Consider the following 16,935-nt stretch of genomic DNA (forward strand, 5'->3'; position numbering starts at 1 on the left):
CACGGGAGCCTCCAGCTTCCTGTAGGAGGGAAAGGATCCCGTTCATTCACATCAGCTGCAGCAAATCACACAATCAGACAATGGTCCATTTAAAAATGTCCCACAGTTGGATCCTGTCTGTCTCCCTGAAACACGTGGGTTCATTCTGTAAAACACTGAATTGTACTGAATGTCAGTGTTTTTAGCCAGTGACTGGTCACCTGTTTGATCCAGACTCATGTAGCATGATGGTGTTAGCATTTAGCTCAGAGCTCCACAGCCTCACAGAGCTGCTAGCATGGCTGCGCACTCTCAGCGCAGCTTTATTTTCTCCACGATCAGTAAAATCATTCAAATCGTTAGAATCATTTCCCATGATTTTAATGATGTGATGTTCAGGACAGCAGCTCTGTGAGCCACATCTCTTTGGATGCAACATGTATGTGATAACACATCATGGGTCATATATCCCGTCAGACCCTTCGCGGGGCCCCGGGTCACCGATACAGAGCTGTTTTCTCTGGTTTCAGTTTACCAGCTCTTGTCCACAGGGCAGCATCTGAAACTTGGCCTTCTTTTGTTCACTGAAACAGGGTCAAGAGACTTTTCGTCTCCCTCTTGTACAGTAAGTGGAGAGACGAGTGTGGAAAAGTACAGTAAAAGTGGAGAGAGGGTGACGGGGCGGTGGTTGGTGGAACAGGGAAAAGAGGCTGGATGAAACCTGATCTCTGTGCCGGGTGTTTTCTCTCGGCCTGATCACGTCTGAATGTTTCACACAGGACTGATGATTCTCTGATCACCCCCCCGCAGGTCTTCCTTATGGCTGGGACGAGGCCTACACTGCAGACGGAGTCAAATACTACATCAAGTAAGAGAATCAGACATTTTCCAACCCTCACATGATCTAACAGCTGAACGTGTTAGGGGCCCTCAGGCAGGATCTAAATGTTGGGCCCCTGCAAACTATTAAATTATTCAAATGTCACTGGGCCCAAACCAAGCAGTGCGACCTCCGAGGTGATAAAGCTGGAGCCTTGGTTGATTACAGCCAGTTGATCAAATTACCTGCTGACCTGAGAGCAGTCAGCTGACTGAAGGTCACCACGTTGAAGAAGCGTCTCAGGGGTCGAGAACTGCCTTTTCTGTGATCAGTAACATTCAGACAACTTCCTGTCTCCTGTCTCTGCTCTGACCCGTGACAGTCATGTGACCCAGACGACATCGTGGAGCCTCCCCGTGACCGGCGGCGGCAGCACCTCGGGGTCCGCTTCGCCTCTGGAGACCTCAGAGCTGGAAGGAGAGCGGGACGGAGATGCAACGGAGCGGAGACCCAGCCCGTCCATCGAGACCGAGATGTAGACCAGTGAAGACCTGCAGCAGATTGTCCCTCCTGTGTTCCTGTCTTTATCTCAGCTGGTTTTCTGTCCCATTGCTGAGGTGAATTAAAGTTAGTAAAAAGTGTAGTTGAGCCTCTGCTGACCTCCACCTGCAGGAACCAGCTCTGGTTTCTGTGTGTGTGACGTCCTGAAGATCTCAGTCAGTTTCACGCCAGCGAAACAAAGGAAACGTCCTGAACAGTTAAAACTTTAGTAACAACAATGTAGACAGGAAGTGACATGTACGCTGAGATATTAAACCCAACTGTCAATCATTCAGAAACGTGGGTCTGAAGTTATTTTATTTTTCAGTGTTTCTGTAGGAATCTGTCCTGAATGAAACAACAAGCGTGTTCAGTGTCCCTCAGAGACACCTCACACAGCTGGACAGTGAGAAGGACGCGCTCAGAGAGACTGTAGTGATATCGTGTAAAATATGAATGAATGATTCTGAGTAATTTTAGTTCCCAAAGCTGTAACAACACAGTGACGGCAGATCAGAAAACACTGGAGTGGAAACTTTTATCAAACACACCAGCTCTGTCACATCTACGTCCAACAAGAACCTCCAGGGAAGAAGGGCCGTCTGGGACTGGAGTATCTGTCTCACCGTGCTGCAGCTCTGTCTCCTCTCTGTCTGTCCTCAGTTCGCAGCCTGTCCTCACGCCGTCCACCACCTCACAGGCTGGCGTGTTTTTATTCCCAGCAACAGGAAGTCGTCTTCAGTGGGTGAAGCTATTCTGAGACGCTCCACATTCCTGCTCTGAACTGTTCTTAAGAGCCACAATGGAGCCTGAAGTTTGCTGCCAGAGGCCTGTCCAATCTAACAGGACGTGTTCTTCCTCCCTGCAGCAGGCCAATCAGAGCCGAAGGCCTGAGAGGAGACAGGAGCTCTGACAGGGGACATCAGGGACACCACAGAGGAGCTTCTGTGTGAGTTTACTACACAAGTCTTATTTTTCATTTATATTTATACACAATCTTTGCACGACTTTAAATGCTTTTGTTTTGAAGGTACATTTATCTGATCATATATTTACATCAACTCTTCCTGTTTGGATGTTTAGAAAAAGTGTGAGAAAATAATTCATAAACATCTGCATCAAAACACACAGTGACAAACTGGTCCACACTCAGACCTGGTGCTCACTCAGACCTGGTCCACACTCAGACCTGGTCTACAGTCAGACCTGGTCTACGCTCAGACCACATGATGCTCAGAGAAGTTGTTTTCTTTGAGTTATTCCTGATAACTAAAATCTGTGACCGGTTCAATCAGTCCGTGTCTGTCCAATCCAAACTCCTCAGATCAATAATCTACTTTGACCGTCACAGACCCAGGAACTGAATCTGGTGGAGCTCAGGGATCAGAGTCAGGACTGGAGAAGAAAAGCTGAATAAAATCCGTGGAGTGATTTGCTGAGTGTGTCCTCAGAAGCTTCACTGTACCACACACTGCTGTTATTATTGGACTGCAACATGTGTTATGTCACAGAGGTGGATCGATGCAGAGAACAACTCTCTCGCAGTCTTTCCATTTCATGTGGGACTTCAAACGATTCCTCTCGGCTTCGTTCTGACGTCTCTAACAAAATAAAAGTCTGTGATAATGAGATTATTTTCCTGTTTGGCTGCAGGTGAAGAGGTCACCGAAGGAGCATTTATTACGTGTCGGCGTGTGGTTTTGGTGCTTTTGGAGTGTGCGAATGTGTTTGTATGTGTGTGTGTGTGCGTGTTGGTGTGTGATGTGAATGGTAGTATTTATAGTGTGTGTGCGAGGGCTGGAGGTGGACGGGCCGAGCCGATATTCCTCCTGCCTGCGGCTTTCAGCATTGATTTCCTTTCTTGTTGGCAAGTACAGCTATAAATATCTGCTGCACTTGGAAACACTAATGAAATCACACACACATACAGACACACAGACACACACACACCTAAACACAAACCTGAGTGCCACATGACCACGTCATGTGTGCAGCTGTGACTCTGAGACAGGACTTGATGCCACAAACTGACCAGCTGAGCTGCCAGGACTTTCTGAGCTGCACAAGCTCAAAGAAGAAGAAGATACTGACACAGAAATGGACATGGAGAGAGCAGGAGAGGAGGAACAACGGAAGGAGAGGAGAAAACGAGAGGAGGCGACGTCAGAGAGGAGTTCAGAGGAGCTGCGGCAGCTTTCAGTAGAGATGGACGTCAGGTTTATTTGATCTTTTATTCTTTATTCAACAGGAACAGTGAGAAACACATGTATGGCAGCAGGTATCACTAAAAGGCTGTGATGAAACATTTCACAAACAACATCAACAACAACATCAACATCAACTGTCACAGGATCAGAATCTTTACAGGTTCAAGTCCAGTTGCCCTCGATTCAACCAGATAATCTGTTTGTGTACGTGCAGTCCTACTCTGTCCTGCTCTGTCCTACTCTGTCCTGCTCTGTCCTACTCTGTCCTACTCTGTCCTGCTCTGTCCTGCTCTGTCCTGCTCTGTCCTGCTCAGATGCTTGTGTCTGAACAGTTTACAACCAAATCAGAGGAGAAGTTACACAACATGCAAAGCCTCTTTTCCTTCATTCAACCTGCAGAATTCAAAGGTCACAGGCTGCATCAACAACTCTGTCGGGGCTGGATTAGAAACCTCAGCCCAAACAGATCCCAGGTAGCTGGTCATTGGCCCCCGCTCAGCGACGTCACTGATGAGGAGTTCAACAGAAAATCCATGCATTACACCTCTTTCATTCAGCTTCTTGGTGACGAGAGCTCTTATTAATTACCTTGTTTTACGGCTGAAAATAGGTCTTGGCTCAGCCGCGGTGAGTCTTAGCAGGTACCAGGAGGTCAACACTCTGACTGAGCTCATTCAACCCAGCTTTGGTTATGTAAATCATAATTTCAACTCTGTAATGGTAAAAGGCCATTGTAGGCACAATGCTTTGGGATTACATGAGCCTGTTACTGTTTGGAAAAACTGACCCACAAAACGAGGGCTTCTGTGCAACTGTAGTCCTGAGGAGTCAGCGCTGCAGGTTTCCTCCTCAGGATGAACTCCAGCGCACGAAGATCCAGGTGATTCCTCTGGAAGTTTCACAGCAGGTTCCCTGTGGCTGAAGAAGGAAACCAAACCGTTTGACCTCACGCTGAAAAGTGCGTCCTCTCACCCCTCACTCACAGTATGAGAGGTCGTGTTCGGTGGAGTTTGGATGTGTGTTGCTAACTTTGATGTAAAACGTTATTTGGGGAAACTTTAGCTTATTTACTCCTTCAACAGAGTGACACGGTCACTTGCTGAATGTTAGTCATATATTCAGTGTCCTTTTAGCTCCGGTTTGGTCTGCACCACCTCCTGAGAGAAGGATCTGACTCTTCACTCGCTAGCTGCTAACTGGAAACGGTGAAAGTGACAAGACTGAACCGAAGCAGGAAAACTGTAGAGGAGAGTCCGAGCTGCCCTGTAATGGCTGCAGATGTCTTCGGTGACTAGCAGAAGGTGTACAGGTGTAATCAGGTGTGTGGGGGCAGGTCCTCGGCAGGTAACGATAGCGAGTGGCTTAGCGATGGAGCATGCGTGTCGAAGAGATGAGTCAGATCCATGTTTGGCCCAGTCCCCGCTCTAAGCCCTGTCCTACTTTCCTCTCCCACAAAGGTCGTCACAACATCACTGTGCTTTAGTAACCGCTGTTGCTAAGGAAGTTTTAATGAGAGCGAGGCTGACAGGGATCTGTCGAGGCTGCCGAGGACTCTCACTCTGCTCAGGGTTCAGCTGCCGCCGCTCAGAGGCTGCAGGTCCAGCTTCATCAGACCGGCCTCACTTCATGTTTTTACCTGTGGATCATTAAACGTCTGATTATTGTTTAAAGTCCAAGATGAAAACTCATTCAAACTCTGTGCATCACTGTGTCCTTTACTCCTTTCCTTTCCTCTTTTATTTCCTCCTCTTCTCCTCTCCTGTCCTCTCCTCCCCTCCTCCTCTCCTCTCCTCTCCTCCTCTCCTCCTCTCCTCCTCTCCTCTCCTCTCCACCTCTCCTCTCCTCCTCTCCTCTCCTCTCCTCCTCTCTTCCTCTCCTCTCCTCTCCTCTCTCCTCCTCTCTTCTCCTCCTCTCCTCCCCTCCTCCTCTCCTCTCCTCTCTCCTCCTCTCTTCTCCTCCTCTCCTCCCCTCCTCCTCTCCTCTCCTCTCCTCTCTCCTCCTCTCTTCTCCTCCTCTCCTCTCCTCCCCTCCTCCTCTCCTCTCCTCTCTCCTCCTCTCTTCTCCTCCTCTCCTCCCCTCCTCCTCTCTTCTCCTCCTCTCCTCCCCTCCTCCTCCCCTCTCCTGTAGGATTTGTTTTTCTCTTGGTCTAAAGCACATGAGGTTCAATGTGACCAGGCTGCAGGGGAGGAGGGGGGAGGAGGGGGAGGAGAGCTGGAGATGGAGGCTTCTCATTGGACAAAAGTAGGTCAAGCTGGCCCACTCATGTGACCCAGCATTCCTCTCTGCTGTGTGTGTGTGTGTGTGTGTGTGTGTGTGTGTGTGTGTGTGTGAGTGTGTTAAAATGTTAAAACATCCAAATTCTGAATGAATAGACTCTTCTTTTCCTCGCGTGTCTTCAGTTTAATCAAACTGTGACTGAAGTTAAAAGTGAAACTGTAAAGTAGGAAAACCATCATGATTGACAGGTGACGTCCACCCGGCTGAAACACCCTGATTCTGTTTGTTGTCTTTGGAAGTTTTGAATCGTTAAAATAAAGTTGTGTTGTTTTGAACACTGTGCTGTTGTGTGTGGTGAGGGGACACACTGTGGTCAGTTCATTAGGAACACAGCATGAGGCTGATCAGAGTAAAATCATCTCACATGAATCAGAAATCAGCTGAACACACTGAAAAGCTCGAGCGCTGCTGATCTGGGTGAGGGCTGACGGGGAGGGGGGAGGAGGGGGGAGGTAAAGGGGCGGGTGTTTGGCTCGCGGTTTGACGTCAGCAGTCCTCCGTCCTCACACATGGGATCGGTGATCGGTCTGTCAGCCGCCGCCGCACGCGCCCGCAGCTCATCGGTTTTCCTGACTCTCGGTTTTTGTTCGAAGGGCTCTGACTTTCAGTTCGCTTTGTTTTTCATGTAGGCTGCAGAGCTCGGGACGCCGCCGCAGCTGATTCACACCGGTTTCTGCTCGATTTGGGCTTTTTGTGTTCGTGCGCTCTCGGATCTTCGACTCCCGATGCAAAGAGGCGTGATGGAGAAAATGTCCCGGCATCCCATCCCGCTGAATCCGAGTTTCCTGCCTCCGGCGACGCACGGAGTCCTGAAGTCTCTGCTGGAAAACCCGATGAAGCTGCCGCTGCATCATGAAGGTGAAGTGAGGGGAGAAACGGCCGCAGCCTCGGCTGTGAGCCGCGGGGTGCAGGTTTACAGGATCAGGGCTGAGGACCAGAGTCTGAGCCTCAGGCTGAAACTTTTCAGAGTGTGCAGGGCGTCAGGCGTCAGCTGGCCCCGGGACATGAGTCTCAGGAGCAGAGGGACAGTTGGACAAATGACAGGTTCATTTCCAGATGATGAGAAGTTTAATATGTGGAGATGTAGTTTGTTAAAAGACTCAGAGGTCAGCGGTGCAGAGCCCCCACCCCCCCACACCACCACCTCTTCTACACCAACCAAACTCTGTTATTTTCTGTCTTTTCTTTAAATCAAAATGAAATATTGAACTGTTCAGCTCTGCTTTTATCTTCCTTAGTTATGATCTAATTGTTTTACGGCATCATTTTCTCAGTTAATCTGTTTTAGAAACATCAGGAAACAGTGAAAAACCTCCCTCAGCATTTCATCGAAATACTTTCATGCATCTTTAACGCTTCAGATTTTTCCTTAACGCCTTTACTCAGTGATGATAAACGATGTGAAGCGTATCGATTCCTGTGGGAGAGATCCATCTGTTTGTGGCAGGGTCAGAGGTCACCTCTCAGACTGCGGTCCAGAGTCTGGTCAGGGACACGTTTCCTCGCCGCTCCTGGGAACCACGTTTTGTTTTGTGTGACATTTTGTGTCTGAGCAGCCTGAAGCACTGAGAACCGTTCGATCAGCAGTTTTCCTGATGAGGTTAAAGATAGTTGTAAACACACTCGTTCATAAGGTGTGTGATGTTAACATGAAGAGCACCACACACCTCAGAGGACGACACACACACTTTCATGTGCCACTGTGTTTCATAGCAGCTCAGATTTCATCACTCACCTGAAACATGGAAATATTTCACTGCTCACGTCCAGGTTTGTTGTTTGAGTGATAGAAGTGTTCATGCAAAGGTTTGCAGAGGAGTATTCATTCATTCATTCTTTCATTAAAGGTGAACGATGGCGTTTTCTATTAACCAGCTAACAGACATGTTAAGTCCACATTTGTTTCGTGTAAAACTTCTCATCCAGTTTTTAAACTATTGTAAAACTTACAAAACTAAACTGGTTTTGTTTTTTGGTTCGTACTGACTGACTTCCTCCCTCCGTCCCTCCTCCCTCAGCTTTCAGCAAGGAGCAGGAGAAGGAGAAGAACCTGGAGGAGGAGCACAGCACCCCCCAGTCAGCCTTCCTGGGCCCCACACTGTGGGACAAGACCCTCCCCTATGACGGAGACACCTTCCAGCTGGAGTACATGGACCTGGAAGAGTTCCTGTCTGAGAACGGTATCCCCTCCAGCCCCTCCCACCACCACCACCACCACGACCAGCAGCAGCCACACGCTCCGCCACGCCAGCCGCCAATCATGCCCCCAGCCCCACCCACGCCAGCACCATCAGTGATGGACCTCAGCAACCACGCCTCCACCTCCATAAACACGAGCGTCGTCTCCCCGAACTGCCTGCACAGCAGCCCTGCAAGAGCAGGTAGCACACACACGTCTTCACACCTCGTACCATCATTTTTACCCCACAGGAAACACCAGGTATGGACGATGAGTAACTGCCCAGAGTGACCACAAAAGACCTGTTAGTACGAGATGAGCTAATCACAAAAGCCTGCTTTGAGTCTTTGGATGTTCCTGGGCAGTCGGCTTAGTTTTAACTGTAGATAAAGCAGAATGTCATCAACATAGTGACGACAGTTTTTCTATTTTTGATTTAACTGTCCAAGAGAAAGAGTAGGCAGAAAATAACAGGACTTAGGATGAATCCTTGAAGAACCGTGAAAGAAATGCCAGGTACAGAGGACAGTCCACTGTGACCCACAAAGGCCTGTCCAGGCTTCAGACTCTAAATCTATCTGCACTTAAACATCACAATGAACAAACTGATTAACTGACTTTTACTGTTTCAGCTTTAGTTTCAGGAGACAACGAGTAAATGTTCATACCACAGAAAAAACAAAGGAAACTGTAACTAAAGGAAAAATAAATTCATAGATGTTGGTTTGGTCCTTTAAATGACTAAAATCACTGATCACCGAGCAGCAGGAACAGCTTCCAGTTCACCAGCAGCTCGCTCCTGCTGCCGATCGTCTCACGCTAAAGTAAAATGAAGGCCATTCGTCTGTTTCGTGATGAGCTTCAGCTGCAGTAGGAGGACAGTCTCTCAGCTCCTTTGTCCTCATGAGTGATTAGCAGTGATGGATGAGCAGAAGCAGGCAGTCAGGAGGCGTTCAGGGCTTTGTTTGGAAAAACCTCTCAGCTGAGTGTGGAAATACTCCACTTGACCTGTGAGTTTGTCTCTTTGAGGTGAACTGGTTCTGGATTAACCAGATGTTGGTTACCAGTTACTTTCAGGGGGGGGGGGGGGGCTCTGAGTAGTAACACTCGCTTGATGCTGCGAGGAAAACATGTCCGTCCCAAACAGCATGAGTGAGAGAAGTGTCAGATTCTACACCTCCACAGATGTCCTGGCCCCAGCGTGTGTGTGTGTGTGTGTGTGTGTGTGTGTGTGTGTGTGTGTGTGTGAAGGCGAGAACTTCCGCTTTGACTCTTTTACTCCGTGTTCTTCATGTTTATAGTGAAAGAAAACAAGCGGTCCTCTCACAGCGTGCTGAGACATGTGACTCACTGGTGTGTGTGTGTGTGTGTGTGTGCACCCCCCTGCATGAGTTCAATGTTTTAAGAACATAGTGTTCTCCACAGAAGTAGGCCATGTGACATGACTCGCTGGTGTGTGTGTCTGTGTGTGTGTGTGTGTGCCTACATGTGTGTGCTCGTGTTCTCTGCAGAAGTAGGCCAGGGGGCGGCAGCCCTCACATACACACACACACACACCAATTTCCAACTTAGTGTTTACATTCAGATCAACTAATGCACAGACTCACACACACACACACTCAGAAACAGACCGGGAGCAGTGTGTGTGTGTGTGTGTGTGTGTGTGTGTTTCAGCCTGGGATTCTCCTCCTGGCTCAGCGCTGACTTCACGTCTTGAGGTGTGTTTCAGAATCAGCTGCAGGACTTTAGCTGATGTGACTTTAGCTGATGTGACTTTAGCTGATGTGACTTAAAGGTCGATACTGGAGCCGATATTTTAAAGACCTAACGATGTTTGATGGCGTGAAAATAATTTGTGTCTGATGTTTTTTTCACATTAAAAAGTTTAATTACTGAGCGAAAAGTTCTTAAAAACACATCAGAGTTTTACTGACAGACCCTGAACTCACCACAGACTGTCAGTCACTTGCACCAGTGTTTTGGTTTGAGTTACATGATGAATGTTTAGTAAAGTTAGTTAAATAATTTTCCTCTGACTTCACTGAACGACTTCACAGCAGCAAACTGTAGCTGGACTCCAGCACAGACCAACAGTAATCTGCTGCTCCCAGTCTAAATATAGCAAAGTAATCTATGGTATAATCTGCATATTTGTATTCCCACATGGCCCCGTGACTGTCCAGCAGATAAGGAGGCAGGAACAACCAGGGTTACCCAGGGTTCACCTGGTAATGAAAAACAAACGGACTGAGAGAGCGAGAGAGACTGAAAAAGCACAAACATCCTCATCCTGCTCTTTAGGTGGAGTCACTGCAGAACCTGAACGTTTCCTCTTCCTGTCCACGCTTTCATCTGAGAGAGTGTGTGAAATCGCTCCTGACAGTTTAGTTTTTTATTTAAAGCCCAGCTGTGCTTCAGCTCCGGGTTTGTGGGAATGACCCTTTACACTTTCATGTACTCACTGAAATCTCTGTAAACGTGTGAAAATCCTGTGATCGTACAGGAGCTCGCAGCCTTCAGAGGCATGAAGAGCTGACAGATCAACAAGTCCTCAACCCTGAACCACCACACAGGCCCTGTGCTCCCGCCGTAATATGAAATCTGTGTGTGGTAATAAGCTGCTCACACTGACGAGCGCTCCGTTTTTACAGGTTCAGCCACCAAACATCCGGAGCTGCAGCTCACGCAGATTAAATGTGCTCGTGTTACACACACGAGCACACACACACAAGCACATGTCCGATGTCTCCCAGCGTCACGTTTGAGGCAGCGAGGCGCATCGTGTGCTGCGTTCACTGACATCACCTGCACCGTTTTAGCTTCAGGACCAAAGATGAGAGAAAAACTGGATTTAAGCTCAAATCAAATTCATCATGTGCACACGTCCAGCATCGTCTGTGTGAGTCTGAGTGGGTCTGTGTGAGTCTGTGTGGGTCTGTGTGGGTCTGTGTGAGTCTGTGTGGGTCTGTGTGGGTCTGTGTGAGTCTGTGTGGGTCTGTGTGTGTCTGTGTGGGTCTGTGTGGGTCTGTCTGAGTCTGTGTGGGTCTGTGTGAGTCTGTGTGGGTCTGTGTGGGTCTGTGTGGGTCTGTGTGAGTCTGTGTGGGTCTGTGTGGGTCTGTGTGGGTCTGTGTGAGTCTGTGTGGGTCTGTGTGGGTCTGTGTGAGTCTGTGTGAGTCTGTGTGGGTCTGTGTGAGTCTGTGTGAGTCTGTGTGGGTCTGTGTGGGTCTGTGTGAGTCTGTGTGGGTCTGTGTGAGTCTGTGTGGGTCTGTGTGCAGCCCTGTAAGCCAGTGAGGACTGTTACACCTCGAACTATGCTGCTGCACTGGTGCAGATAACTGTGGGTACAGGAGCTTTGTTTTCCTCCAGCCTGTCGTTGTCCGTCTCATCTTTGTCTCATAAATTTTCTTTGATAAATCCAGTTTCACACGTTATGGTTTGTTTACAGAAGCGCAGCAACTGACCATTATTTGCGATTATTGATTAATCTGCCGATTACTTTCTTCATCGATCAGAAAATATAAACAAAAAGCTCGTTCAAATGTCCCGCAGACCAAAGTGTGTGGAAGCAGGAAAAAGAATCGAGCAGCTGCTGCAGCTGTAGTTCACACTGTCGCACAAGCGACCGACGCCGGCGTACATTCGCCCAGAGACGCCTCAGCTGAACCTGAACCTGAACCTGGTCTGAGTCTGATCCTAAAACCACATCAGAACCTTCAAACAGCCCTTTGAAGCTCAGGGGACCATCCAGTATGTCCCTGTTTCCCAAGGTCTAACACACACACACACACACACACACACACACACACACACACACACACACACGCACACACACACACGCACACACCTGCCCCTGACCTCTGCTGGACCAGCTGGAGAGGAAAAACAAACAGTCTCTTCCAGGACCTGCTGCTGCGGCTCATAGAGGGGGGCTGGTCTCAGACGTGTTGGTCGGGTGGTGGTGAACGTCAGGTTCTCTGATCAGATCCCGGATCTTCTCGGACCTGCATGATAAAGAACTCGAGCTTATTGTAAAAGTAGAAACAGGTTCTGATTCAGAGGCGAAGCTCAGCCGCTGACACGTCAGTTTGCTGCTCCCAAACCTGACTCAGCATCTGAGAGCAGAGAAAATGGACTTTACACTTTCATTCTCTACATATCTGTGATCTGCAGCTCCTCAGGGTGGATGGATTTATATTCACATGTTTTATCAGGTTAATCTTCCCACGGCTCCCACCCGCTGTCCCCCCTCCCCCGGAGCAGAGCAGACAGGAAGCAGTGTGTCCATTGTCCTCTGTGAGGACTTCTTCATGTTGAGACAGTAAAATTGTCCCTGCTCTCAGTGGCATCAGGGTCCTGCAGATCTGCTTTAACTTCAGGTCTGTCTCCACCTGGTGGCTGCATCTCGACCCTGCAGCCTCAGACCGTGTCCTCTGATCGTTCACTGAGGTTTAAGGACGTTTGAGCCTGTTCTCCTGTTTCTCTTGTTGCTGATGGAAACAAAGAGCAGGACAGAAAAAAGGACGGAGCTGAATGTGATCAGCTGTTCTCAGTCCGATCAGGTTTTGGAGGGTTAGGGGGGATATTCCTTGTTGAGACACTGAGACCTGTCTTACTGTTTGACACAGAAACACATGACATCTGATCTTCTGTCTTTCATGGCTCAGCTTTGTCTCCATCTCCCTCCAGGTCTCCCAAACTCCAGAAACACTCCCAGCCCCATCGACCCGGACTCCATCCAGGTCCCAGTTGGGTACGAGCCCGACCCAGCAGACCTGGCTCTGTCCAGCGTTCCGGGCCAGGAGATCTTCGACCCACGCAAACGCAAGTTCTCGGCCGAGGAGCTGAAACCTCAGCCGATGATCAAGAAAGCTCGCAAGGTCTTCATCCCGGACGACCTGAAGGTAATTTGAAGTTGGTTGTGACGAGTTGAAGGAGGCTGATGCTGCTGGAGCATTTTTTTTTCTCCTCTTCCAAATGAAATCAGCGTGTTATGTGTTTTGGAGAAAAACATCTGTTTCAACATTTCAGCAAAAAAAAACAAAAACCTGAAACCAGAGAAATGAGAGGCGGGTTCGTGGTCTGTCCTTCATCTGTCCATCAGCAGCCTCAGCTCTCCTGTTGGCTGTGTCTGAGGGGGCGTGTCCTCCTGGTTAAGAGGCTTATATCGGACTGAACGAGGGAGCGCTGCTGATCGCTGTGAGGTCGGACTGAGAGGATTTAGCTTTTAATTTGCTGAAATAAAGAGCGGATCTGTGTGTGGCTGCAGTCCAGCGATGAGCGGCTGAAAGCTCAGGCACACACAGAGGCTCTGATCATACGTGACCACGGACAGGAGAAGTCATACAGGTGTGACAGCTCCGAGCTGCATGAAGCCATGTTTAGCCACAAGGGGGCAGAAAAAGTCACCAGGGTCAGGGGTCAGCGGTCCGGGTTCCACCTCTGCACCGTTCTGACAGAACTCAACTGTGTTGGAACTACATTTTCAACACAGAGCCCAGGTCCTGCCTCCTGTCTCCTGTCCTCGCCTGTGTTTGTTTCTTTGAAGTCATCCCCTTTTTTCACGTCTCCTCTCTCCCCTTTTGTGTCCTTTGAGCAGGATGACAAATACTGGGCCAGGCGCAGGAAGAACAACTTGGCAGCGAAGCGGTCCCGGGACGCGAGGCGGCTCAAAGAGAACCAGATCGCCATCCGAGCCGGCTTCCTGGAGAAGGAGAACTCGGCTCTGAGGCAGGAGGTGGCCGACCTGAGGAAAGAGCTCGGACGCACCAAGAACATCCTGGCCAAGTACGAGGCCCAGCACGGGCCGCTGTGAGGACACACACACACAAATACACACACACACACGTATACAAAAGAAACACACTGAGAAAGATGACCCCACCTTCAGCTGATCCACCAGTGACCCCATTTCACCTGTCCCCCACAAACACAGTCCTGACGACTCGACTCACAGCAGGTAAAGAGTTAACACTTCAGAATATGTGTCAGCTTTTCGTTTTTCGAGTCTCAGCTCTGACCTCGTCTCACCGCGGACCACCGAGACGGTTCAGACCCTGAAGACCTGATGAATGAAAACATGGACAGAAACCCTCAGTGTGTTCGTCCGTCCCTCAGCACCTTCCCTCCTCTGTCTGAGGCTCTCTGCTCTGAGCCCGTTGGTTCCTACTGACGACGTCAGTCTTTAAAAACCTCACAGACGAACTTTCATTTAACAACAAGACACTGAAGGTTTGAACAAACGATAAGTGAACTGAAGGAAGCAGGGACGGTGTCGGGGACTGTTTCATTAATCCACGTTTGGTGCTTGGTGTGTGTGTGCATGTGTGTGTGTGTGTGTGTGTGTGTGTGTGTCAGGATAAACTGCAGTGTGTGTGTTGATGGTGATGATGGAACATGTGACCCAGTGGAACAGTGTGGATCAGTGATGTGTTTCATTGGTTTTAGGAAACAGTGGAGCTCTGTGGCTCAGAGGGATCAGGCTGTGACACACACACACACACACACAGACACACAAACACACACCTCCTCATGGACTCCTCCTCAGTTCCCTCAAAGCCCAAACTGCCACCACGTCAGCCCGCCTGATGTCTGACCTTTGACCTTCCTTTCCCAGCCTGTGGTGACGGCACTTTATAACTACCGATGCCTCGCTCTCTGCCAGCCCCTCACAGACTCCGCCCCTGCAGGTGTGTCCCCACAGTGCACCTGTTCACATGTACATACCTGCCTTTGTTCTGCTCCTGACGACTCTGTATATGAAAGTGTCCCGCCTCCTGCCGTCTCCTGTCGGCTAATCAGCATCTGTTGTCGTGGTTTGAATTTTTTTCTACCTGGACGGGTTCCCGCCTTTTTGGGGCCCTAAGTTTTAGACGCACTCGCTGATTTTGACGTAGTTCCGTAAAATGCCAAGAAAAATTTATAGCGTTTTTTATAATCTGCAAAATGTATTTGTTATAATCCCCAGATCTGCTGTAACCACATCAGGGAGTGCATCTTTAAATTCTTCATTGTGACAAAATCAGATAGGAACCCAAAGAGAGTCCATGTTTTCAGATTGTTTCTGGGGCCCCCTGGTGGCCGGGGGCCACATCAGGTGTTATTTTCTGCACAAAGCGTGACGCGTCAGGTGACATCACAGCTAATGTCACACAGTGTTACAGAGGCAGCAATGAAGGAAGAGCTGATTTTGTTTGTTTGTTTGTTTGTTGTGTTTTTGCCTCGCGCTCTCAGACCTGTCAGCAGACGAGTCGAAGCCCCTCTGATGTGCGGACGGTAACACGGTAACACGTGTCCTGGTCCGAGCGGATTAACGGACGGTGAATTTGTTTATGTGCTGCTGCTGCTGTTGAGTCCGTGCGTCGGCTTTTTGCTGTGAATGTTGTAGAAACGTTGTTGAAGCGCTGGAGGTGGTACAGTATTTATCAAACTGTTCAGCAGAGTCTGAACATCTGGATTCACCATAGAAACCCAACCTGCTCCTTCGGTGTAACAGATGATTCTGTTCCACTTTGGCATGAACTTTATTTTTATTTTTCTCTCCGTCCTATTTCCCGGTGTCGCTCAGCAGTGAGTGCGCCCCCCGGTGGCCGAGTGAGACATGAATGTATATTTGAAACTGTTGAGTGGTGTTGTCTTATACTGTGGAACCACTTTAGTACTCTTTACTACAGACCAAAAGAAAACAGTATATAAAGGATATATTGATATATTAAAGGTTTTAATGTTTATACAGAGCTTATTCTTATTGTTTTTTGTACAGTCTGTTTTCCTACATAGATATTTCCTGTGTATTTTGGAAAGAGTTACATGAATATAAGCAGTATATTAAACATATTAATAGAAATATACTCAGAAATATTACCAAAACAGCGTGTCCGCCCCGTGTGGGCCGTGCATGGGCATTATGAAAATCCCCTGAGCTGCGTTGTGTCCGAGCCTTTCCTCCCTGCGTAGTTGAAATACCTCAACCCCACCCCCCACCCCACCCGAATCTCTGAACCCCCAGCACACCTGTGCAGGTGCCACATCAGCTGATTCAGTTCCAGGGTTTGCACCAGGTGCTCGGCTGCTCCACTTTGATTTATCTGCGAGGACTCGGCTCCTCCGTATAGATGCTTGTGTTTGTATAGTTTCATGGCTACGTTTAGCCCAGAGGAATGTATCCACCCGACCTGAAGCACTTGTTCCTTTTGTTTGCTGTGATTTATCTCCTGCATCCTGGTGTTGGGTTCTCTCTGCAGCTCTGCTCTGTTTGATTCTGTGTTCAAAGATATTTTTCCTATATTTGTCCTTGATTATGTTTCTCATGATCAAAATAATAATGAATAAATAAAAGTTCAAATAAAGCCTGTCTCAGCTTTTTGTTCATGTCTGAACAAACAGCAGGTAAAGAGAGGAAGTCGATAAATAGTGAATAGAGGCTCCAGTCCATCGACGGCCACCAGGGGGCAGCACCTCCACACCAGCTGTGGCTCCAGCAGCAGGAAGACACGAAGCATTAGGAGCTCCAGGTGGGACAGACTCAGTCCAGGTTCACTGAAGCTGGTCCTTCACTACCAGAGTAAGTCACTGTGTGACTCCATGTGTGGACAGGGACATGTCGGTCGGTACATAGTAAATAAACAGAAGTCCTGAGCTCATGTAAACTCTGAAGCTTTTTTAAATGTTTAAATCAAATGATGATCAGCTTCTGTGAGATCAGTTCAGTCTCTGAGTTACTGAGCACGAGGACAAAGCGTCAAACATCCTGTTCCTGTCCAAATACCTGAGAGTCCTGCTTCATCCCAGTGTGTACGCAGCATGTGCAGCTCTGCTCGTTCATTTAGCCTCGTATTTTAACCTCTGTAACACCACATTAAGTTGGAATGGCCATTATGTAATACCATTTTCTCAAAGTGAAAGGGGAGCACATCTGGATTTTCTGCTAATCCCAC

At 48.6% G+C, this 16,935-nt stretch overlaps 2 protein-coding genes across 4 annotated transcripts in view; both read left to right on the forward strand.

Moving 5' to 3' along the window:
- Positions 1 to 1,547, forward strand: part of stxbp4 (syntaxin binding protein 4) — a 30,597-nt gene extending 29,050 nt beyond the window's left edge. For both annotated transcript variants that reach the window (XM_041066863.1, XM_041066864.1), the window contains 2 exons: positions 790 to 847; positions 1,182 to 1,547. In XM_041066863.1, coding sequence (XP_040922797.1) covers positions 790 to 847; positions 1,182 to 1,338 — 215 coding nt within the window. In that variant the 3' untranslated portion in view covers positions 1,339 to 1,547. The remainder of the gene's footprint in view (positions 1 to 789; positions 848 to 1,181) is intronic.
- Positions 1,548 to 6,331: 4,784 nt separating this feature from the next.
- On the forward strand, positions 6,332 to 16,347 carry hlfb (HLF transcription factor, PAR bZIP family member b). 2 transcript variants are annotated; one of them, XM_041066867.1, is made up of 4 exons: positions 6,332 to 6,681; positions 7,842 to 8,204; positions 12,689 to 12,903; positions 13,596 to 16,347. In XM_041066867.1, the coding sequence occupies exons 1-4, from the start codon at positions 6,549 to 6,551 to the stop codon at positions 13,812 to 13,814; spliced, it is 930 nt and encodes a 309-aa protein (XP_040922801.1). In that variant the 5' UTR covers positions 6,332 to 6,548; the 3' UTR covers positions 13,815 to 16,347. The 2 variants fall into 2 exon arrangements, with proteins under 2 accessions (XP_040922801.1, XP_040922802.1); XM_041066868.1 differs by having other exon boundaries at positions 13,599 to 16,347.
- The last annotated feature ends 588 nt before the right edge of the window (positions 16,348 to 16,935 follow it).

This window comes from Toxotes jaculatrix, chromosome 21 (genome assembly GCF_017976425.1).
Source record: "Toxotes jaculatrix isolate fToxJac2 chromosome 21, fToxJac2.pri, whole genome shotgun sequence".
NCBI lineage: Eukaryota > Metazoa > Chordata > Actinopteri > Toxotidae > Toxotes > Toxotes jaculatrix.

Bases quoted from the DNA above. Each gene is read 5' to 3' on its own strand.
- hlfb (XM_041066867.1), top strand. From the start codon at position 6,549: ATGCAAAGAGGCGTGATGGAGAAAATGTCCCGGCATCCCATCCCGCTG. The intron at 6,682-7,841 runs GTGAAGTGAGGG...CTCCTCCCTCAG, and splicing joins GCTGCCGCTGCATCATGAAG to CTTTCAGCAAGGAGCAGGAG. The intron at 12,904-13,595 runs GTAATTTGAAGT...GTGTCCTTTGAG, and splicing joins TCATCCCGGACGACCTGAAG to CAGGATGACAAATACTGGGC.